General features: G+C 36.7%; 1 protein-coding gene across 6 annotated transcripts in view; it reads left to right on the forward strand.

Moving 5' to 3' along the window:
- Positions 1-676: 676 nt before the first annotated feature.
- The window catches only part of LOC120538912 (rab11 family-interacting protein 1-like), an 85602-nt gene continuing 60548 nt past the window's right edge, over positions 677-25730 (forward strand). The window contains exons 1-2 of one of the 6 annotated variants that reach the window (XM_039768519.1): positions 677-749; positions 4155-4660. In XM_039768519.1, the coding sequence (XP_039624453.1) occupies positions 4311-4660 (350 nt within the window). In that variant the 5' untranslated portion in view covers positions 677-749; positions 4155-4310. The other 5 variants (XM_039768515.1, XM_039768520.1, XM_039768521.1 and 2 more) reach the window with 5 other exon arrangements.

Here is a 25730-nt window from a genome sequence, read left to right on the forward strand (position 1 = left end):
ACTTCAGCAGAGAGACACGGAATGTCAAGAACCATTTGTGCTCTTTAAGGCAGCCACAATAATTTCAATTACACAAGTCTGTGGAAGGCAGTATTCAAAATACATTTCTCTTCCCCTTGCCTCTAACCCACTGAAGAAGCAGACAAAGCTAAATTTAAAAAGGTTACCAAGAAAGCCTTTGTGTGCTACTTCATGACATGAAGTATGACAGGGGTCCTCAATCACAGTCCTGGAGGGCCGCAGTGGCTGCAGGTTTTTGTTCAAACCCAGTTGCTTAATTAGAAAGCAATTCTTGCCAATAATTTAATTTCATGACTTGTTAGTGCTTTAACTCTACTATGTCAGGTAATTCTCATATCCTTGATTTTCTTCCCCTTTATCAGGATATCATCCAAATGATTTGACGGCTAAAATGGATGAGTAGTTCTCAGTCCTTCACTTTTTTCTCTTCACTTTCCTTCCAAGTATTTAATAAAACCCAATAATGCATGATGAATACACACAGGTGTAAATTGTAACAAGCTAAATGGAGAAATGCTGGTGTCTTTTGTAATTTGCATGTTATTACTCATTAGGAGTGAAGTGAAGAAGAAGTGTTACTAGAGCAATGAGTGCTTCTTATTAAGCAACTGAGTTGAAGCAAAAACCTGAAGCCACTGCCACCCTCCAGGACCGTGACTGAGGACACTTGAAGTATGACAATCCTGTTTCAGAGAAGTGCAGAATCCTGGGGTGAAAAGAATGACTATGTAGGTAGAAAATCTTTTTTTTTCAGTAGTTTGCAGGCCTGTCAAGCATACACCTGGCTCCATGGTATTTAGCACTGCTTCTAGAGATGCTGTGTGCAGTTCAGGTCGTGCATTCTGCTGCTGTTACTGACACTGTCACTTAACCTGCTTGTGGTCCAATTGAAGAAACATAAGAAATGTAAACCAATTGTATCTCAAATATTACAAGCTGCCTTGCATAAAGTAACAATGATCTGATGTCATTAAAGAAAGACCAGTGTCCTATTGTTTGATTATAAATTTGTCCTTCCCAGTCTTTTTTCAGCTCCAACAGGTCCATACCTCATTAAAGAGTTTCCTTTAAAAATGACTGTCATGGCCTTTAAGGATGTGAAAACACTTTTTTCTCTTAAAGGTATAGTGATAGCAACATTTAAAGGAGTTATACTGCTTCTGCCTCCCGAAGTATTCTCTAATATCAGATCAAAGGAGAATGTTAATTTATATTTCAGCTTAATTACTAAATATACATCTTCATTGACAGGTCAAGCAATCATCGAACCAATAAGTTACTAATTAAGACAGTGGAGAAAAATGGCAACCAAGGCTTTACATCTACAGTATATGGCAGCAGTGCTTAGTACAGTGGCGGTGTGTCTCTCTCAACAATTAAGGATTTGTTTAACAATAATGATAACAATAACAAAGAGATGGCATCCTGTCCTGGACTGGTTCCTGCCTTTTTCCCATGCTGCTGGGATTGGCCCTCGCTCCCTGTGATCCACTGCGGGTAAAAGTAGTTTCAGAAGCTGAGTAGGTGCCACTTCAGCTGCTGCATCAGCTAAATCAGGAAGAGACAAAGGAGACAAGACACTGAATTAACGCTCTGATTCATGATACTTCCTGCTGCCCTTAAACTAAAAAGATGAGAGTTTAGAGTACACGGTTTATTTTGACTGCAGAGGGGTTGGGAGACATTAACCATCAAGTCACAAATGTCAGTTAACGACTGGGGTTTTCCAGCCTTATGCAAATATTATTTTGGCGGAAACAGAACCAATAAGTTTGGCAGTCTATTTTTATCGATTTGCGCATTCCTTTCGAATGCATTTTCTGCGCATACATGACAGATTGATTTTTATTTTTTACTTTTTATTTTAAATGTTAAGTTAGCCCACAGGCTAAATTTGCTATACAGATGTATACAGAAGTCTTTTTAATTATGAGTTTACGGGCTTTACACAAAAGACGTACAGTACTTTAGTCATCCCCTGTATTTGGTAGCGACGTAATGCTCGTTGCCACGCGACCTTTCTCCCTTATCCCTACTCCAAAAAGCCCTACCTATCTCAAACCTGAAACAACCTGTTGCTGTTGGCCAATGGGAGACGTACAAAGTGTTGACTGACATGGGATGCAGCAAATTAGCTGCTGTACATATCCACCCCGCCCCCTACCGAGTCTGTGGAATGTACGAAGTAGGAAGTTGATAGCCAAAGCTGAACTCACAGAAAGACGAGACGAACGAGAGGTAACGTATTGGAAACATACCTACAAATAATAACTTATACTTTTTTAAGTAATATGAACGACAGGCGTACCCACACGTGGGGCAGAGGTGACCCGTGACTGACAGGTGCGTATGACAACAAAGGAAACGGGGCAGCCCAATGGCACGACCCTGAAATTTATGTTGTGGTCGCGGGAATGCGATGTTTAGTCGGCAGTGGGGAATCACGCAGAAGGTCAGAACAGTGAATGCTGACGGGCGGAGCTCAACTCGTTAGTGGTATCGCCATTAAAGTAATAGCAGTAAATCCAGCTCTCTTGTTATATGTCTGATTGAAAAGAAGTGTAGCCAGTAAACCGTGACTCCGTTACGGAATTGTTATTAACAAGAAGTGTTCGGTCCTTTGTTCAAAACTCGTCGAAGCCAGGGTGTTAGTTAGCTGTGGAGTTCAGGTCAAACAATACGAAGTCTCTGGTATCGATGAGCAATTTGAGATTGTGTTTGCGTGTATGAACTCACTTGGGTGGATCGAACAAAAATCTGCTTACCCATCTGAAATACTCCTGGTAAAACTACACATACTGGTTGTCCTTTAGGTGTTTTTATGGTAAATGTTACAGCTAAAGTCCTGTGTTTATTGTTTTTTTATTCGTTAGGCGTTCTCATAAATTAAGTTTATTGTTTAATGTATAAATCACAACTTTGTACATTTTAAACACTCAACTTCGCAATCGAATATTAGTGTCAATGACATTAGATAGATACATAGAATTTGTCCCCGAGGGATTTGTTTTTTTACAGAAGCTCAATGAATAAATTATTCTGAAAAAGAAAAAGTCTGCTGGGAATGATTATAGAGGAACAGTATTAACAATAAATGTTGACTCACAGCCACATGACAAACATGAAACATTCACAATGTAGATGAGCACAAATTACAAATGTGCTTTGTAATGAATTATTCATTTCTAATGCCATTACTGTTTGAAATGTGTATATGTATATACAAGTGCATCTTTGTATTACCTTATTGATTGTATATACATAAATGTACTGTATATCCACAATTTATGTATACATAGTTTATGATATTTCTATTTATTCCACATTTTTCAATATGCTTTAAAGTTGTTGTTACACTTCTTTTTAGAACCTCATGGTTAGTGAAACAAGTTTACAGCTTAAAGAAAATAAAGTAGTTTTACACTATATTCGAAACTGGCAGTTGTGCTTCTTTTTCTGTCTTAAATGAAAGAGGAGGCCCTTTCTTTTTCATTTGCCTTGCCTGACATTGATTCTTATTGTTTAGAAATGCAGCATATGCAAAATGTCTTCCTGAGTGTTTATGACTATGATTTCCTCATCCCAGCAAATATTTCAAATATTTAACTGATTTTTGGTGTTTTGTGTTTTTCAGGTGTTATGATTTATTTGAATGTAATAAATGACTTTTTAATAGTAACTTCTTGCAGCTTAACACATTTGCTTAAATATGTTATTTACAGCTGTGCATTTTAATTGCAGACTGTAAAATTGTTTGTTGTTTTTACATTTAGCCACATGGACTTGTATTTATTTTCTATTATTTCTTTCTTTCTCTTTAAATGTTACATGTTAACAAATTGTCTTCAGTTAATTATATATACAGCCATGCAAATTGTCACATTTTTCTTGTTTTTTTTTCTTTGTCTGAATTGCTCTTTTTTCTGTAACTGTTGTGATATCAGTGGAAGCATAGCTGAAGAGTTAATCTTTAAGCCGTGATTATAGCAACATATTTTCCGAAAAGTACAAAAAATCCATTGTTTCTACCACTTTGTTAGAATTTTCATTCTTAATGGCAGATTGAAGGTTAGAAGAAAAAGTTGTGAACACAATCTAGAAGGCCTGACAATGTTACTTTTTTTTTCCCCCAGTTTCTTATTGTTCAAGCAGCTTCTGCTGGTCAGAAGAACCAAAGTAGAAGAATTGAGAGTGACACATTCTTCAGAGAGTCCACCAAACACCTTGAACATTTTACAAAACGGGGCCTTTGTGACTGAGAGTGTGTCTTACTCAAGTTTTCACCACAGATGTCGTTAGCAGAGCAGAGCCAAAAATGGTTACCTACCAATGTTCAAGTGACTGTCATTCAGGCCCGTGGCCTGAGATGCAAAGGGAAAAATGGCCTCAATGATGCCTACTCTATTATCCAGATGGGAAAAGAGAAGTTCTCCACTTCAGTGGTGGAGAAGAGCTTAACCCCTGTGTGGAGAGAAGAAGCTAGCTTTGAGCTTCCCTTCTTTCAGCAAGGGAATGAAAACAAATGTATTCTGTATGTCATCGTCATGCATAGAGCCCTGGTGGGGCTGGATCAGTTCCTCGGCCAAGCAGTCATCAATCTGATGGAGCTTAATGAAAACAAGAGCCGCAACAAGACAGAGTAAGTCCTGGTGATTTATATGAACTCTACTAAAATTCTGAAAGAAAAATAATACTGAGTAGGTTGTGATTAATTAGTATATTACACTCATAGCACACAAACCTTGTTTTGAATCCCTAATGGGAGAATAAACAATGCATTAAATTGCACTGTGTATTTTGAAAAGCTGGGACAGTTTATCATGTATCGAGACCTGTGGATGCCCTCTGTGCCACTCCTCGCAAGGTGCCCGTGAGGCAGTGATGTTGCTTCTCTTGTGACAACCAATAAAGTACAATTTAGTTATTTCCGACTTTAATGATAATCTCAACGGATTTCTGTAGCTTTTTTTTTTTTTTAATGTTCCCACAACCTGAGGTAAAAGAAAAATTCAAAAGCTTCGACCCTAGCACTTCATCAGGTAAGTTTGCTTGTTAGCTAATCAACCTCCAAACCAATCAGCCCGCACCCACCCCATCTTTTCCCCAACCCAATTTAATAATGGAGTTGATTACTGAAAGTTAGGAAAATAACATTTCGAAAACATTCTAGCATGATTCTCACAAATAAGCCTTTCATTTTGCTTGAATGATACCTTGTTTTTATGACTTGTATCGTGCTGATAGTATTTTGGCACATATTTGTTTGTGTGTGTATTTAACATTGTCCGAGTTACCCCAAGCCCTATTAATACTTTTCTACAAACTACCAAAATTGTGATGTTTCTTTGGTGTTTTACTTACAATACCAGATAATTACTTGCCTCTACCTTGTTGCATCTTGTCATGGGTTGCCTCAAAATATTTTTGAGTTACTTAAACTGATAATGTAGTCTTTCAGTTGATTTTCTCTTTAGTTTGTTGCAATTTATGTTTCAGAGTCTTTTATTTTTTTTCTTTGCGTGTTAGAGCAGTTGATTAAATACTGACCAAGTTTGCTTACTAATGGTAAAAAGGTCTGATTCCTTGTAGAAAAGAAAGATACCGGGGGTATGCGATTTCTAGGTCAAATCTCAACTTTCATTGAATTATTAAGCATTTTGTGGATTATGTGTTACATTCTTCCTGTTTGGATAAGTTTTGGTAAATCAACCCATTTCATTTACTGTTTCTCAATGTCTACTCCTATGTCTATAAATATGTTGCTTTTTAATTGTAAACCTGATGTTTAATTCTCCTTCTAGGGCAATAAATAAAACCATTCTAAACTTTTTTTCATTGTGACCTTCAAGGTCTTCCACATTTCTGCTCAAAACCCCAGAACAATAGACCTGTATGTTTACATATGTATCTAGATTTCAAAGGAGGGTATTGGATAAAGCCATATTTATATATATTTACATATTTTAATGAAAGCTTTTTTTTTTTTTTTCATCGTTCGTGACTCTTGCATGACTGGTAAGTTTAACAAACCTGTTTAATTCTGTGTTAAATGTGAGACAAATTAACTCACATTTCATGATGCATTTGCAAACGTTGTGCGTTTTTCACAGTACCATATTTGATTTTCTTCTGTTATTGTAAGAGCTTTAAAGTCACAATTTTAAATAGCCTTTTTAGTGTCCGCAATGCCTATTTAACAGAGTTAATATGCAGTCTGCATCTTGTGTGGCTGCTGGCTTAACATGTTTAAAGCAAAGACATAATGAAAATAAATATTAACTTCACCTGTATTATTACATTTTTGCTGTAACTGTAAAAGGAGGAAAAAGAGAATTTGTGTACAGTTTACCGCTATATATTATTCATTGATCATTAGCTTCTGCCTGCAGCACTTAAATGTTATCTTGTGCTACTCCATACACCCAATTTGCTGCTTTTTCTGTTTGCAATTTTATATATTTGTATTTTAGTGTGCTTGAGCAATCACAAATTAAATTTTATTTTCAGTGATCAAATCTAATTTGGCAACCCTTCTACAGATTTGTCTGTTCTGTAGTAAAAATTTAAAATCCAGTTTTGGAGCATTATCTTCAACACCAATCAATCCACCCATTTTGACAGCTCTGCCTTATAGTTTGTAATCCTTGATTAGTAAATGATGCCTTAAATATGTTATCAAAGATGGGTCATGTTCAACTTCCCCATGTTACCAACCATTTAAAAATGAATGATCAAATTTGAATACTCACGAATACCCATGATGCAACACTGAAAATGTAGTGTGCATACAGTAGATTTTTGTTTCAAATTCAACAAAAGTGTCCATTAGAATCTTTAGATAGCCTGTGCCATTTGGCTAGGCTTTGGTTAGTCTTCTAGAAATGTATGTCAAGCAAACAAACCAGTCCAAAGTTATATTTTAATATTTAATACTTGTATAGTGTTCATCAGTACCCACATGTGTTTCACACCCTTATTTTAAAGCTTGCACATATTTAACTTTGAATGCAGTAGTTAATAATTACATTATCTTGTTTCCTAACCTGCTGGTTTAGGGAAGGTAGTAGCCTTTGTCTCTCAAATGTTTGACACAATTCAAATTAATTACATTTTTAATGTAAATTTAATTGTACCAAAATGTTATTAGGGTATCTAAGCGATATATTAGGCAAAAGACATTGTCTTTCATTGGGCATGTGTAGCATGCCTGTTTTAGTTATTTGCTTTTATGTAATTGAGACGGAGCTATTTGGAAATTGTGTAGAAGTTGCATCTTGCCATTATTGCCAATAGTTAGTTATCACACACTATTACTTTGGATATGTCTTTCTGAAAATGACACATTTCAATTTGTCTTGCATTCTTAAGATTTGTATCTTATGTTTATTCTTAATGGTTACCCTCTGTTAACCCTTATTTTCTTAGAGACATCACTGTGTCATTCGATAGTTAAGATTGCAGAATTTTCTTTTTGCTGGGTTATTTTTAATCAGTGGTGCACTTTTCTGGATTTGGACACGCAGAGGAGGTGTGTTCTTATAATGGTATTTAGGTGTAATAATTCATATTCATGTACTTTAGTGTCATTCAAAGTGACAAAATGTTGTAATGGAAATGGTGGTGCCCTTTGAATATGAATTATTACACCTTTGATGCTTTGAATGACAAGTTGAGAGATGTTAGTTGAGTAGCTGAACTCAGTTCTCCTTTGCACCTACATTGACTTCAAAAATTCAAGATTCATTTTTGACTTCATTTCTGTATATTCTAATACCCTTGTTTCAAACCGGAACTAGTTTTGAAAAAAAAAAAAACTTGTTTCAAAAGCAAGTTTGAGAAAATGGAGAAAATTTAACAATGAATATTATTTGTGTGTGACTGAAGCTGCCAACTCTGAACATATGCAGACATACTTATATAGGCAATATCTAATTAAAAAGTTTTTGTAGAGCGGGGAGGGTGGGGTTCAGTCTTTTTCCTTGGCATACCACCTACAGAGATTTAGATGTTCCTATGCACCACCTTTTTATCTTAAATTGTAAAGTATTAAACTTACAGAATTTACAGAAAGTAAATCTCTCAGAAAGTAAATTCTCTGCACATCCCCCTTATTCTTTGAAATTAGTACAAGTACACTTCTTCTCTAATCCTCGGGCATCCTCTCGATTTCCAAGATTCCATTAAAGAATCTGGTTAAAAACTACAGTGCCATCTCTCCTAAACACCTCAATGCTTCCACAGATATGTAATCTGGACCAACAGCCTTTCCATTCTTCATCCTCTTCATAGCTGTCCTTACTTCCTCCTTGCTAATCCGTTGTACTTTCTGATTCACTATCTCCACATCATCCAACCTTCTCTCTCATTTTCTTCATTCATCAGCCTCTCAAAGTACTCTTTCCATCTGTTCCACACACCCTCCTCACTTGTGAGTATGTTTCCATCTTTATCCTTTATCAGCCTAACCTGTTGCACACATTTCCCAGCTTGGGCCCTCTATCCAGCCAATCAGTACAGGTCCTTTTCTCTCTCCTTAGTGCCCAACCTCTCATACAACTCATCATATGTCTTTTTTTTAGCTTTCGCCACCACTCTCTTCAACTTGTGCCTTATCTCCTTGTGCTCTTGTCTACTTTCCGCATCTCTATAACTATCTCACTTCTTCTTGGCCATCCTCTTTCTCTGTATACTCTTTTGTACATCCCCATTCCACCACCAGGTTTCCTTTTCCTCCTTCCTCTGTCCAGATGTCACGTCAAGCGCCCTTCTTGTTGTCATGCTTACTACTTATGTTGTAGTTGCCCAGCTGTCTGGCAACTCTTCACTGCCACTCAGTGCCTGTCTTACCTCCTCAACCTTGCACTCTTCCTTTTTCAACTTCCACCATTTGATCTGTGGCTCTGCCACCATTCTCCCCCTCTTTTTCTTGATCTCCAACATCATCCTACAGATCACCATCCTATGCTGCCTAACTGCACTTTCCCCTGTCGCCACTTTGCAGTCTTTAATCTCCTTCAGATTGACTGTTCTGCATAGGGTATAATCTACCTGTGTGCATCTTCCTCCACTCTGGTATATCACCCTATGTTCCTCCCTCTTCTTAAAATACGTATTCACCACAGCAATGCCCATATTTTTTTGCAAAATCCACTATCATCTGACCTTCATTCCTCTCCTTGACACCATACCTACCCATCACCTCCTCATCTCCTATGTTCCCTTCTCCAACATGTCCATCGAAATTCGCTCCAGTCACCACTTTCTGTCCCTTGGGTACATTGTCCATCACTTCATCCAACTCTCTTCAGGAATCCTCTTTCTTATCCATCGAATACCTAACTTGCGGGGCATATACACCAACAACATTCATCATCACACATCCAATTTTCGTCTTCACAATCATTACTCTGTCTGACACTGTTTTCACTTCCAAAACACTTTTGACATACTGCTCCTTCAGAATAATCCCTACCTCATTTCTCCTCCATCCACACCATGATAAAACAATTTGAATCCACCTTCGATCCACCTGGCCGTACTCCCCTTCCATTTAGTCTCTTGCATGCACAATATATCAACCTTCCTTCTTTCCGTCATCATATCGGCTAACTCTTTCCCCTTACCAGTCATACTGCCAACATTCAAAGTTCCTACCCGCAGTTCCACTCTCTTTCCCTTCCTCGTCTCCTCTAGGCTCTGGACATGTCTCCCCCCCCCTTCTTCGGCCAACAGTGGCCCAATTTCCTCCAGCACCCTCTTGGCTAACAGTACTCATGGCGGCTGTTGTTAACCCGGGCCTCTACCGATCCGGTTTGGAAATTTGTATCGTTGTCTGCATATTGATCGGGCAAAATTTTATACCAAATGCCCTTCCTGACGTAATCCTTCCCTTTTATCCGGGCTTGGGAATGGCACAAAGAAACATGCTGGTTTGTGTATCCCCTGTGGCTGGGTTTTTCATTTTCCAAAAAACTAATTAGTTTAATATGTGAATTTGTATTGGTAGGTTTGTGTTGTTTTTTTATTCGGAATGCTGCTGCTGGTCTCACTCACTCCTTTAATTACGGAGATTATCCAAAAGCTTGATATCTCTTTGTATAAAATTGAGAAATTTAGTGGTTCTTATCAGCACCTGTTTCTACCAACTGACCCAACCAACAGGTTTTACTAGTATATGAACTTGCCTTTCTGTGGTACTCACTTATGCTAATGTCCTCAGTGATTGTGGTTTTTACTGATTATTCTAAAGATCTAATACAAGTGTCTGAACTGAACTCATAGAATTCAGTAATGAGCTGAAAATAATAATAATCATTAATCGGCAATAGGGTTGCTCATTATTGTGCATGTAACTTGTCTTTTAGGCTTTCTGTTCTCCTCTGGCAGATGTCCACATGTATTTATACAGTGTTTTTTTTTTTTAAATGTACTGTATAATCTGTATTAGCTATGCTTTGTCGTTACACACAATTAAATGTACAGCTTTAAAAGTCTTTTTTCTTGGTGTGTATGTTTTTGCCTTCAATATTGTATACAGTGCTTATAGAAATATTTAGATATCTCTACTTTTTACACATTTTGTTTTGTTACAGCCGTATAGTAAAGTCATTGGATGAGGGGAAAAGTAATTGAAATAACACTCAATAGCCCAGAATGACAAAGTGAAAACATGATTTTAGAAATTTCTGCAAATTTATTAAAAATAAAATTAAATGTCACATTAAACAAGTATTCAGACCCTTGGGTATGATGCAACAAGCCCTGCACACCTGGATTTAGGGATGTACTGCCATTCTTCTCTTCAAATCCTGCAGATTTAATTAACACAATTTTAGTAAAAATACAGATTTTGTTAGGATATTGTGTGCATATGACAGGATAGTATGGATTATGTGACATAAGTAATGAGATTTTTCATGGACGTTTTCATACTGTTTCCTTTTGTCCAGTGTTGATCACCATAGATCTTTTTTTCTGTTCTGTCAGAAGCTTGGTCATCTACATTCTGCATGTAAACATGAGATTCAAAATTTTTCTCAAAAATTTTTGGGTGTAGCATTCCTTATGCTATAATGGCATTTTTTCAATGCTGTTCTTTCAACAATCAAGCCATGATGTTGTGAGTTAGAACAACTAATTCTTAATTCCCTATTCAGAAAAAAGAGAAATGTGTAAGAAAATGGTGGGGTTTTTATGTTTTCTACAATTTATTATTAAAGAGAAATTTGCATTTTAATTGTAACATGCGTATAAATGTCAATTATGAGTGCCAATAGGTGCCATCCTGCATAGTTTATAGCATTTTCATAATTTGACAATCTTCATGCAGCATTTTTAAGTACACTATTTGATTTAATAATGCAAATAGATGATCTGGTTGTTTGAATATGTTTTGTGTGTTTTCTGTAGTGAATGTAGGTACAATATTTGGTTTACAGAGATTAATGGAAAGCTGAATGTTCAGCTTCTTTGATTCTTGCAAGACTACACATACAGTGTTCTGATTTCTGCCACAGTCTAAATGTCGCACTCGCTGTTAGCATAATTATTATTTTAACCCCCGTGAATAGATGTCTTTTCAATAAATGCGGTAGTGCAACATTTTTGAAAATGCTTTTTTTTTTTTTTCCTACTAGTTCTACTGTTAAATATTTGCATGTGGTTGAGCTGTGCAGTTATTGTTCAGGTTTTCGTATGAATATAGCAGTGTGAAAAATAAAACAACAACAACATTTATTTATATAGCACATTTTCATACAAATAAATGTAGCTCCAAGTGCTTTATATGATGAAGAAAGGGGAAAAAACAGACAAAATACAATTAAAATAAGGGAATACTAATTAACATAGAATAAAAGTAAGGTCCGATGGCCAGGGAGGACAGAAAAATCAAAAAAAAAACTTCAGATGGCTGGAGAAAAAAATAAAATCTGCAGGGATACCAGGCCATAAGACCGTCCAGCCCCCTCTAGGCATTCAACCTAACATAAATGACCACAGTCATTTCTCGTGGTATTCAGGGTTCTCATGGAAGAACTTGATGATGAAAAAAAAACACACATTTTGTTAGCCAAGTTTCAAATAAACAGGTGCAAGCTTTACATTTGTGCCTTTACATCTATGACTTTGTGCTCTTAAGTCTTTGAAAGATGTGTGAAAGGAGAGGATATTAGATGTTAATTTTTAAATGTTTCACTAGTTTCACACCAGCCAAAAGCTTTGTTGTGTCATCTGTGGACAAATCTGTTTGATGTATATAAAATAGCTTTGCCAAATATTATTTTAGTTAGTTTAATCTACAGATTTTTTGTATGTGGTTTTACTGGTTTGTGGACATTTACTCTGCTTTGTTTGATAACCATTATTTTATTAAAATGTTACTGTATTTTAAGTTAGTTTTGTAAAGGTTTTTATTATACAGGTAAAATTCTTTTACAACAAACTCCCAGGGACCTAAAACATATTTCGTAACGAGATTCTGTATTTGTTACTATAGTGCTTTCTTTCACTTGTGCCCACGCGTTTGCAATCATTTCAATAGCTTCCTTCGCGTTAACTTGTAGGCAGGAGGAGATTAAAATTATGCTGACGAGAATTTTTCTCAGCATTTCCTTGCGATAATACACTTTGAGGGTGCGAATGATGCCCAAACCCAATGGCTGAAGAAGTGGGTGCACAAGCATCTTGTGGGCAGCACAGTTATCAATCAGGAGCTGAATCATTCTTTTCTTCTTCATATTGTGAGGTATTTTGAGACCCAATCCCACTCCCCACCCAACGGGAATGACACGCTGAAGTGTGTCCCGAAGCGCAATTGCAGCGTCTTTGGAAGATTGTTTGTCCTTTGCTGGGGCAGGGCAAAAATAGGCTCATAGCGCAGCAGTGAAGCGACATAGAAGCAAATCATAAAAGATCAGGTTTGCGCTACAAGTCCCTGTCTTGCACCCCAAAACACGAGGCCGAGTCTCAGTACTTTAGCAAAACCAGCTTTATTCAGCTTGATACAGGAATGGCACACTTATTTGTTATAGCATGATCTGCCACTCTGCTATCTATACACAGACGCAGCAGTCAGGCAGGGTTGTGGCGAGATCAGTGATAAGTAATCCTGTTACCTACATTTAACAATGTACCTTGCACCACCCATTGAGGTCTTTTCTGTTTGGTTTGCTGGGGAGACGCAGCATAGCTTTGAGCCTGCTGCTGCCCAGGAAACAGATAAACAGTCTTCCGTAGATGCGGTGATCGGACTTCGGGATGCTCTTCGGCGTGCTGTCTAGTTGGGTGAGGTCCCAAGAGAGTTTGCAAACCTCACATTTTCTTGAATGAGTGCTGCATTAATAGGAATGTTTCTTGAACAAGCATCACTGAACCACATAAAACTGCTTTTTCGACGTCTTCAAATGCAGCAGTTCACATAGGTTTGCAAGTTGAGATTTTTCTTCTTTTTTGCTCGGAAATTCCGAATTCACTGGCAACGTCTTTTTTTTTTTTTTTTTTCTTTTTGCTGCAATCGAGCGCTGCAAACATGTAATTTTTTTTATATGAACTGTTATTGTGGTTTTTGTGTCTGCAATTTCTATAGGAGGGTGAACAATGAGTTAAATTTTAATGGATGTTTTTCAAATGTTGACGAGCAATAAGCACAAGGTATCCCTAAAAACCACAGGAAACAAAAAAGGGAAAAAAAAAATAGTACGAGTAAAGTTCGAAGAAAGAAAAAAAAAATTACAATATTTCTGTTTGGCCGCAGCTCAGTTGTGCACAACAATCCCCCACAGAACTAGCTGCTCTGTGGATGATTCATTTAGGCATTTTAAGGTCTTTGGGCACTTCATTGTAATGAAAGTATCTGCTGAATGTACTTCATAGTAACAAGATTTCTATAGATCGCGCCATATGGGGAAACTGTCTGGACCATAAAAATAGTTTGTTGTAATGAAAATTTCATTTTAAAGATATTCATTATAATGGAATTTTACCTGTATTTTGTTAATTACAAATACAGTTCTCTGAATGAGCAACATTAGATCAGTTTTCCCCACTGATTTTGGGTGTTTTACAATTTGTATTGTCTAAAACCTTATTAACCGCTTATGCCCTAAGGGTTTTTTTTGTCATTATTGCACCTAAAAATGAACAGGTGTTACTCTGCTTATGTAATAAAGGAGGTTCAAATGACTAAAAAGTAGTGAGCTTAACACTTCAAATTATTAAAAGTATGTCTTTATATGAATGAAAACCTTTGTTTCAAACCAGCATCAAATAAATACAAAAAATGAAAATTCAGTTTTTTGGATGCCTGCATAATTTAAAGCAATTTATGATGCATAACCTTGGAATCAATTTTATTTTGTGACCTAATCTGGTGGCTATCATTGTACCAAGTTTAGATTTCTTATCCCATAGCATGGCAAAGTTTTACGTTTTGGCACGAGGTGTCGTCCTCTATGGAAACATTTGGTGTCCCATTTTGGAAACAGTTTTTTGCACCTAAGCAGTCTCTCAAAACAGGTATTGACAAGTTTATATTTTTATTTTTTAGACAAACTTTATATACACACAAATAGTTTATATCACTCTGAAGCAATAAGTAAACAGTTTTTAACTATAGGTATAATTATGTAATCGTCCAAACCCATTTTTCCTTGCCAGTCCTTGAAACAATTCTGTTTACCCCAGACCCATATAAACTTGAAATTTTGTATAGCAGATTGGGGTTTTCGTTCTGCTATTTACACATCTTATCCTGCCTTCTTCTGTAAGTGCAACTGTAATAGTTTAGTGTGTTTTCATTTATGTATGTAGTTGTTGCTTTTTTCTTTGCATTTCCCTTCTGGAATAAACTTAAGTACATACATTTTCATACCAGCTTCTTTCAGTGGTAGGGGCAATTTCTTTCCTGGCTGCAGTGCGCATAGGCAGGAATCCACCCTGGACAGGCCACACATACTCCTAAACCACAGAAGTCAGTCAACCTAAACTGCACATTTTTGGATGCAAGTTGAAAAATGGTATACTAAGAAGTAGTGGAGTACAGTAGAACAGTGGTATTTGATTGAAGTGGATCTGGAGGGTTCCTCCAGTAAAACTGCAAGCAGCAACGTGGCATGGCATGATACAAGCACATTTGATTGAAGAGCAATTCCCTGTGAAATTTTGCGTAGCGTGATTCAGTGGGTTCTGGACACAGGGGTAATCCCCCCACGTGAAACTCTGGATGCTTTGCGCGGCACAATTATAAATACATTCAGTCTAAGAGCAGCCCCCTTTGAAAGTTTGTGTGGCATGATTCAGTGATATTCAGTCAAAGGGGGGAGTGGAGGTCCTCGTGTGAAAGTTTGAGCAGGTACAACATAATGGCACTTTGTGTAATGGCTCAGAAAACTAGTATGGGGAGAACGTACAGTAGACATTCTCTGAATATGGCAATTAAACCCTTGATACTTGAACTGTAAAACTGCATGCAGTGGTGCTTCAAAGTTATGCTATAAGCAATATTTGCAAATCAAGAATAGCATGGAGTCTTTCAAGAAACGTATAAGTCTCAAAGTTATGACTCAATCATGATTATTTTTGTTTGTGTGGATTTTTTTTTTTTTTTGGAAGAAGGCATTACCCTCGCACAAACTGAATCTTGTTGTACATCAATCAAACAATTTTCATGCCGTCTCACTGAAGCTTTTTTGCATTAAGGTACATAAAGATAAACTGTTGCATGTGCAGTTTATTTCCTGCTTTTTATGCACAGCTGAGGCATGCATAGTTGTCTTGTTTGGTCATTCATACAACACCATTGGAATACTGTGAACCTTGGCTATTCAGTGGTAATGAGCCTTTTCACTGTAAAGTTGAAGTTAGAATTTTACATACACTTGGGGTGAATTCTTTAAAACTTACTTATAACTCCTCCACAGATTTTATTCTACCAAACTATAAATTTGGCATCTTGTTTAAGACATCCATTTTATACAGGGCAACAGTAATTTTTTTTAAACAATGGCACTTCAGCAGTACCGCACATATGAATACACACAAGCAGATAAAGTGAGCTAGCTCCTAATCATAACACCCGTGTTGACAGTGTTTGTAGTTTCAATATCTTCCCAAACCTCTTGATGTTGAGGTTGTTCTCTATAAAGCTTCCCTGAGCCATTTTTTTTTTAATTTCCTCTTTTACTTGGAAGCCAGTAAACCCAGCACAACCATTTCTGCATCTTGCCTTCAAAATGCCAAGCATCTGAACAGATCTCCTAAGGTAGTTACACCCACAGCCATACGCCTTCAAGGTGATTCATTGCAACTGTAACTGCCAAGTCTTTAAGTTTTCTTTCTGTTTAGTTTTTTTTCCAGACATTCTGGTGTATATTTGTGAGGTGTTTGTCATAATAAATAATATTTTTGTATTTATTGAGCTGCTATAAAAATCCAAATTTCCCCCTGGGGACAAATCAAGATCGATTGATTATGTATGTTTCTTTATCAGGAGTCCTAGTAACAACTTTTGATTTCCTTTGAATTTTGTGTTCTCTGTTTAACCTGCATTAGTTCACATGTCTGACTTGTTCCTGCAAACAGTTCATCAGTACGTCACTAGTATTATATTTATATATGTGTGTGTATATATATATATATATATATATATATATATATATATATATATATATATATATATATATATATATATATATATATATATATTGTAACTGCATTAGCCATTACACAAGAAAAACAAAATGACTTGGGCTATCCAGTCCTTAACTACTACTAATCTATACTAATAAAAGGCAGAGCCCTCACTAACTGACTCACTCACTGACTGACTCATCACTAATTCTCCAAGTTCCCGTGTAGGTAGAAGGCTGAAATTTGGCAGGCTCATTCCTTACAGCTTACTTTTCAAAGTTGGGCAGGTTTCATTTTGAAATTCTACGCGTAATGGTCATAACTGGAAGCTATTTTTCTCCATATACTGTATTGGAGTTGAGCTGGATGGCCGTGGGGCGGGGTTTCGTGTGATGTCATCACGCCTCCCACGTAATCACGTGAACTGACTTATCAACGCAGTACGTAGAAAACCAGGAAGAGCTCAAAAAAGCGCTGAAGAAAACATGCATTAAATAATTGAGAAGGCAGCGAAACATTAAGAAGCGAGCGACTGACATATACAACCATATTCATGAGTGCTGCTACTTCGGAAACAAAGCACGGTGTAAACCTAAAGTTTAAATTAAGTTCATAGACAGGCTGCCACTGGTGTTTGTAATTTAGTGCCTGCCTATATAAGGCCGTCCGTCAGCGGCAATCCAGTAGAAACACTGCCGCTAAATATTCACGGGTAAAGGACTGTGCTTATGCAGAGGAAGATGAGATGGTCAGGGTGGTGTTTGGCACAAACTCAGCGAAACTGTGAGAGAAACTTTTAAGTGCTGGGTCTTAGCTGACATTACATACAGCCGTGGACATCACACGAGATGGCACCAGCACAGCTGGGAACCTTCGATGCAAGAACACCAAGCGGCTCACGTGAACTGACGCAGTGCGCAGACAAAAAGCAACAGTTCCAAAGAGTGCTGAACAAAAACCGAATTACACAATTGAGAAGGCAGCAAAAAAATATGAAGCGTCTGATACATACAAGCATATTCATAAGTGCAGCTACTGCGGAAACAAAGCACACGGTGGAAAAAGTGAATGTCCCGCTAAAGGAAGACAGTGTAAAAAAAAAAACCCGTGCATGCAGTGTGTCACATCTCAGATAAAGAGGAAGACGAGCTGTTTATTGATGCAGTAAGAAACGAATCGATGAATGAAACCTCTTATCTTTACAACAATTGACAAACATGGAATGTAACTTGAAAACAACACATCGTACAAATACGACCCTGATTGAAACAAATAATGATAATCAAATCCTTGATGACCGCAACACTCAATAACACTCACAAAACAATTACTGTATATTGACAATCATGTTACGTTATTTTTAAAATGTTCCCTTTTCTTTTTCATAACTTCTTTAACACACTACTTCTTCGCTGCAAATATATATATACAGTAATCCCTTGCTATATCGTGCTTTGACTTTCGCGGTTTCACTCTATCGCGGATTTTAAATGTAAGCATATCTAAATATATATCACGGATTTTTCGCTGGTTCGCTGCTTTCTGCGGACAGTGGGTCTTTTAATTTAGGTTACATGCTTCCTCAGTTTGATTGCCCAGTTGATTTCATACAAGGGATGCTATTGGCGGTTGGCTTAAAAGCTACCCAATCAGAGCATGTATTACATATTAACTAAAACTCCTCAATGCTATAAGATATGCTTCCCGCGTGGCGCTTGTTTGCTTCTCTCTATCTTTCTCACTCTCTCTGCCTGACGGAGGGGGTGTGAGCAGAGGGGCTGTTTGCACAGAGGACACGGACGCTCCTCTACAAAATGCCGCTTTATCGCGGTGCTTCTGTATACTTAAAAGCATGTATTGATTTTTTGATTGTTTGCTTTTCTTTGCCAGCTCTCTCTCTCTCTGACATTTTCTGCTCCTGACGACGCTCCTTTAAAGATAAGATATGTTTGCTTTCTTTTAATTGTGAGAAAGAACTGTCATCTCTGTCTTGTAATGGAGCACAGTTTAAACGTTTGACTAAAGGGTGTTATTTCATGTCTAGAGGGCTCTAATAATGTTAACAGTGTGGGAGAGTTTATAAGGGCTTCAAATATATAAAAATAACCATTGTTTCTACTTCGCGGATTTTCACCTATCGCGCGGGGGTCTGGAACGCAACTCCCGCGATCGAGGAGGGATTACTGTATATGTGTGTGTGTGCGTGTGTGTGTGTGTGTGTGTGTATATATATATATATATATATATATATATATATATATATACACACCCGATCTACATACTCTCAAATAGACAAGCCACACGGCGTGGCGCAATTGTAGAGGCTTCGCCTCTAGCGCCGACATCCGAGGTTCGATTCCCGAGAGGGGATGTACTGAGTATGTACGCGCGCTTCCTGATTCATTTTAACCTCGCATCTCCTTGGTTTGGGACGTATGAAAAAATATGCGGTTAATGCAGAATCATGTTACGTTATTTTTAAAATCTTTCCTTTTCTTAGCACAAGCACAGCTGAGAAGCTTCGATGCATGTACTCCATAACAAAAAATAACGCATTTAATCACACTTTCAATTCCAAGCAAAGGGGAACTTTTGTCAATGCATGATTTCCTGGTACATCGATTACACTGATGCACACATCACAGCTAAAGTTGGAATAAAGCGCATTCCTACGACTGATCGGAGGAAAATTTCATTTCAAAAGACTACCCGACTGAAGCCTTGATAAAAGCGTGGTTTTGTGCACACTGAAAAGCAAGCAAAATTAGATGCATTACAGAAAGCGGACTTTGTGGCTCTTAACTGGGGATCATTGGACTTCCGTGACTGTTAGTAATTCTAATTACATAATGTTCAATGATCACACTGTTTTAGCCTAATGTACAAAATAATTTTGGCTAAGGTTACTCAGAGTTTAAAGATTAAGTTGGTCAAATGACCTTTTATGTTTCTGACTTATTTTTTTAAGAAAAACTGCACTTTATGTTGAAATTTTGGTTATTATTATTTAAAGACAATACCATTCTGAAAATGTACTTAAAAGTACTTAAACTACCACTTTATTTTTAAGTCTGCCCAATTTTAACCAGGGATGATATTTTTGTTTCTGTTTTAAATTCAAATGCAGTTTAAAAGCATTTTTTTTTTTCAGAAATTAAAAGAGCTTGAGTTTGCAATATTCATGTCCATGTCTATTATTTGATTCTGTCACCCACTAAAACCCTTTTAAATTAAAAAAAAGAATTTGCGATTTGGGGCAAATTTACGTGTGCGATTACATACGATTAATCAAGAACATGCATCATGACAACAACACTCATATCAATGACAAAACAATTACATTAACAATCATCCTACGTTATTTTTAAAATATTTCCTTTTCTTTTTCATAAGTTCTTTAACACACTACTTCTCCGCTGTGAAGCGCGGGTATTCTGCTAGTATACTATGATGTATACTTGTATGGAGAGTCTACATGTGACTGCTAAAATTTATGTTAACCTGATGTTAGTGGGAACTGTTGCTCATAAATACATTCCCTGTAGAAAATCTCTTCCAGGCCACCTAGTCAAAACGAAGCAGTTAACTTATACAAAGATACAACACTGGGCAGTGTAGAGTGCTTCCTAAATTTCCAAATAAAGAGCTCTGTGAATACAGTGGAGTCCCATTTTACTTCCTGAAACAGATATTGTTTAAAATATTAAAGACAATTACTGTTCCAGTAGTTCTAGAGAGTTGACATATACTTTAATTAAGACTCTAGTCTTTGTCTGAATACTTTTTTTCTCCCAGTGTACATAGGGTGGAGGTATATTTTACATTTATGTAAAGGATGATTACGTTTACAATGGTAATTACATCACCACAGGAACTTTGGCATTAGTACTTGACAAAAATAAAACTTCATCGGGTGTGGCTGAAAACTCTTTCTTAAGAGGAAAAAAACTGATAAGCATTTTATGTCAGAAATGTTCTTATTTAAATTTGCTTTAAAGAATGGTGAACCTGAATAATCTCTGACTCCTCCACATGCTTTAATGTATTCTGGGAGTGACATACAAAGAGGCTTTATTTTGCCATTTTTAGAATGTAATGCACCCTGAAACCGTCATAGCAGTAATACTTCCTTTATATACTTAGTTTTATGGAATGAACTATATATTAAGTTGCTGATTTGTTGTAAAATGTGAGGCACATGGGTATATGAAATACTTTTGGTTTTGGTTTTTTCATGTTTTTTTATTTTTGTGGACTTTATATTTAAAGATTAGAAAAATCAATAACACAGTGAATCTAGTCTAATTTTTAACATAATACTTGTAAACACTAATTATGTTTTACTATAGCTAATTTGACTTATTCATTATTGGCATAGCACATGGGTAAGCAATGTTGGTCCTGGAGGGCTGCAGTGGCTGCAGGTTTTCCATCCAACCCAGTTACTTAATTAGTAACCAATTCTTGCCAATCTCAGACCTTATTTAATTTTTGGGCAAGCTTGCATGTTAAATTTCTTTGTCATACGGATGTACTCAAGTTAATTCCTCACTTATGAAACACTTCTTGTTTTTTCCCTTTTCAAATTCATTAACTCCAGTGTGCTAAGAAGTCTAAGTTATGTGTATATCTCTGTATTATAAAAAAATAAATCCTGAAGAGAAACACTAGGGAGACGAGATGTGATCTTCACATGAAGATCACGGAAGACACTTTAAAGACCCGCGAGATGAAAGAGATTGGCCACTGAGCATCTTGTGGAGACCTTAACATGAGACTTTGTGCCAAGAGATTGACCCTCGCGGGGACGTAGAACATGAGATTCTTGCAAGACATGCCCTACTTACAACCAATATCAAATAAGACCATGGGCAGCAAAACCACTCAGTCATGTAAAGGCTTTGAGCACACATACGAGGTGTGGCAGAAAAGTAATGAGACTGGCAACACTGCAAGCAATCTGGCAACACTGCGCTGTTGTCCTTGATAGAGCGCGTGTATCAGTACCCTCCCATAGCTCAGTGCGAGTTTCAACTCCTTCCGTTAACTACGTGATTTTTGTGACTGCTATTAGCGAAGTTGTGTTTTTGGTTGTGCGTCACGCAAAATGGAACAGCGGAATTTGGAGCAACGTTGTGCCATTAAACGGCAAGTGTGACGTTTGAAAAGTTAAAACAGGCCTAAGGGGAACATTCTTTATCCTGAGCTCGCTGGCACAAATCATTTTTGGAAGGCAGAAAACACGTTGAAGATGAACACCGTTCAGGGAGGACTTCAACTTCGAAAACCAATGAAAACATCGAACGTGTGAACACTCTTGTGAGATCAGACCGTCGTTTAACATTAAGAATGTTGAGTGAACAATTAAATTTGAACAGATTTACTGTTCATCAAATTTTGACTGAACATTTGCACATGCGAAAGGTCGGTGCCAAAATGGTGCCGAAAAAACTCACAATTGAGCAGAAGGACAATCGAAAAAACGCATTCCTGTGGTTCCCCAGCCCCCTTATTCACCTGACCTCAGTCTGTGTGACTTTTTTCTTTTTCCAAAACTGAAAAATGTCCTCAAAGGACGTAATTTCGGGACTTTAGAAAACATCCAAAAGCTTGTAACGGACATGCTGAAGACCATACCGGTTGAAGACTTCCAGCGCTGCTACCAACAGTGGGAACAATGTCTCCATCGGTGTGCAGCTGCCCAAGGGAACTACTTTGAAGGGAATAACATTGATGTTTGAAAAAAATAAAAACTTTGGTAAATAAAAAATCAGTCTCATTACTTTTCTGCCACACCTCGTAGATCCAGAGCTCTCCGCGCATATAAAGCGTATAACGACAATACATTATAAATGAAATGTAGATAACTAAGTGAAGAAGAATGCAGTGTGGAGAAAAGAGACTCAAAAGCGTTGGAGACAAAAAAAAAAAAAAAGAATAATCTAGGTGCCAATTCGGACAAGAACGAAAGTAATCATCAGCCCGGAGCAAGTGGAATTTGGAAAAAAAAGCACGTCCAATTGGGCTCAGAATTAAAAGACAAAGTAGAACTTCATAACGCTGTTCACAAACGTTGGCGCTATACACATGCAGAGCAGGTTAGAGATTATGAAAGCAGTGCAATTCAAAAGGCTCAAAAAAAAAGATACGTTGGCGCAATACACATGTGGAGAAAGTTAAAGTATATGAAAGTAGGAAAATTTAAAGTATAAAAAAAAAGAAAGTAAAGATCACAGTGGTGCAAATAAATGGAAATTATTACTCGAAAAAGGGAAAATAATCACCACGGAGCAGGTGTCATTGGGGGGGAAAAAAAGCGTGACAAAGCGAGGTCAGAAATAAAAGACAAAGAATACCAAAAAAAAAGTAAAACGTCATAAAGAGGTTAAAAAACAAGGGGGCCAAACACATGCAGAGCAGGTTAGAGATAATGAAAACTGGAATTCAAAAGACTCAAAAAAAAAAAAAAAAAAAAACATAGGCACGTAACACATGCAGAGCAAGATACAGAATATGAAAGCAAAAAAAAACGAGAGTGTTAAAAAAAGAAAGTAAACATCGCATTAGCACAAACGGAGAAATAACAAAAAGGCGAATAGAGATCGAATATATGGACATAGGTGATATGTCAGAAGTATGTAAATATTGTAAGGCTTTGAAGTTTAAGTCAGAGAGTTTCAAAAACAGGGTTTACCTTACATGCATTTATTAGTTACTTTGCAAAAAAATTATTAACTGCTGATGATGTAGATCGTTTTGTCTGTGCTGAAATTCCAAACAGAGAAACCTATCCTAAATTATGGTGTAAAGTCATTACTGACCTCATTTAAAAGATTCTGCATTATGGGTATCAAAAGATTCCAAATATTGTTTTTACAGAAGTTCTGAAATAAAAATGAAACTAATGAAATAGCAACAATTCAAAGAAAAAAAAAATCTTAAAAGTGTGTATCCGGTAAACCAAAAATAAGGGTTGGCGAGCGAAGTGAGCAGGGTGCAAAGCCCCCTAATATATGTGTGTGTATTTTTTGTATAGATATATATATAAAATATACACTGTGGCGAACGGCTGGGGTGGTACCCAGCTGGGAGGACCGGAGGAGGGATTACGCCTTCTCCAGACCACTAAATAAATAACTTTAGTCCCCACACACTGCCCATATGTATTTTTTGTAGTCTAGATAAGGTGAATCAATTCATGTTTCACGAAAGGAGTTTCTGAAAATACTAAATGCTGAATTATATAATGATCTTTAAGTACTGATAAAAAAGCGCTATATAAATGTAATGAATTATTATTATTCACTCCTCATTACTTATTTTTTTATTTTTAAAACAATTTCATCAACAGCAACTTAAAAGTTTTTCTGCTAAGTAAAAAAAAATAATACTCAACAAAATTTTAAAACAAAGCTAACAAACCCTAACAAAGATGGATCAGTTGTACAGAGAGCTCAGATTTTAACTTTATAGAGTGGGGCACTGGTAGTTAAAGAATAACATACAGGATTAATCTAAAAGGGATTCCTTTCCTCCTTTACAGATGTGGCAGAAATATAAGAAATCTATCCTTAATTATTTTTCATTTTGCACTTGTTTTAAGAAATATTTGTCAAGCTAGCAGCCTCCAAAAGACATGTATTGGTTATTGTAGCTTTCCGGACATGTTAACTGCTCTATAAAATGTCGATTTTAAAGATGTTATAATAATAAATGAAAAATCATAAAAATGGCAGTCATTTCCCATTTTATTTGCTAAGAAGAATAATCAGCTTTTGTTTGCTATAATTAATGCTTAACGGTTTTAGTACAAAACAAGAGCAAATCCAGGATCTCGGGTTTAAACATGAAACGGAACAATAAACGATAATTTTAGGGCGCTGGACATGGTTTTTAAACTCTATTGTAGGTATACCCATTAACCAAATAGCAGAACAGCTCTAATGTATAATTCACGTATCAATCCTATTCTCCTAGTAGGTTCAATTAGGGCTGCTCTGTGCCATGTGAATTGATGTAATCGACAAATCAACAAAAAGTTTGAATGCAATTTTATTTTTTTTTTATTGGCCAGTTGTCCCTGCCACTTCCCTATGTTGCCTGCCAGTATGCTACAACTCTCTGTTCCGTTTTTGAGTAGGATAATCATGGTGAAAGTTGTACCACCTTTAGTAGAAGCAGGTTCCACTCAGCTGAAATCATTTTTCAATATATAGTCTTTCTGAATACAACAGACTACTCTGTTAAATACACTTCCTTGTTTTATTTAGGGCAGAGTTGCATTTTCACCCTTTTCCAGATGCTTGTGCTAGTGCCAGCGACTTGTATCTCTGTTACCTCACTGATATTAAAGAAAACTATTTATCAGTAGTTGTCAAATTCAGAAGCAATGACATCCTATATAAACATAGGTGAGCTTTATAAAGTATTTTTGAGTATTTTCTCCAATCATTATGTTGTAGATAAATCACATTCTGTAAATGATTCGTCTAATATTTTTTTTTGTCCAGTGCAGTTGATGCAGTTTATCCAAACTGAAAGAGAGTTTTGAGGTATAGCAAAACACAACTGTCCCACCCATTGGGGAACTGCTGCTGTGGAGTTGGCTTTTTTGAAAAGAAAAAAAAAATTCTACTGTAGTTTAAATTTCCAAATGTGCAGAATGCACATGTTAATGTTTTAATGTTAAAAAGGTATGCATGTCTTAAGTAAGATGGTTCTGGGCTTTTTCATGTTTTTGGATGAAAGACTGATGTCTGTCCTGCTGTGCTAGTCTCATTGGAAAAGAGAGTTCTGGAAGAGCCACTTGCAAGTTGTACTGAATGCAGTCAATGAAATGTATTATTTTTTTTTTTTAACAGAATAACTTTTGGGAGAACTAATTTATATATATATATATATTATATAACATTTTATCTATACAAATAAAAGGCAAAGCCCTCACTGACTGACTGACTTGCTCATCACTAATTTACAACTTCCCGTGCAGGTAGAAGGCTGAAATTTGGCAGGCTCATTCCTTACATGTTACTTACAAAAGTTAAGCAGGTTTCATTTCGAAATTCTACACGTAACGGTCATAA

Source organism: Polypterus senegalus, chromosome 11 (assembly GCF_016835505.1).
Source record: "Polypterus senegalus isolate Bchr_013 chromosome 11, ASM1683550v1, whole genome shotgun sequence".
NCBI lineage: Eukaryota > Metazoa > Chordata > Cladistia > Polypteriformes > Polypteridae > Polypterus > Polypterus senegalus.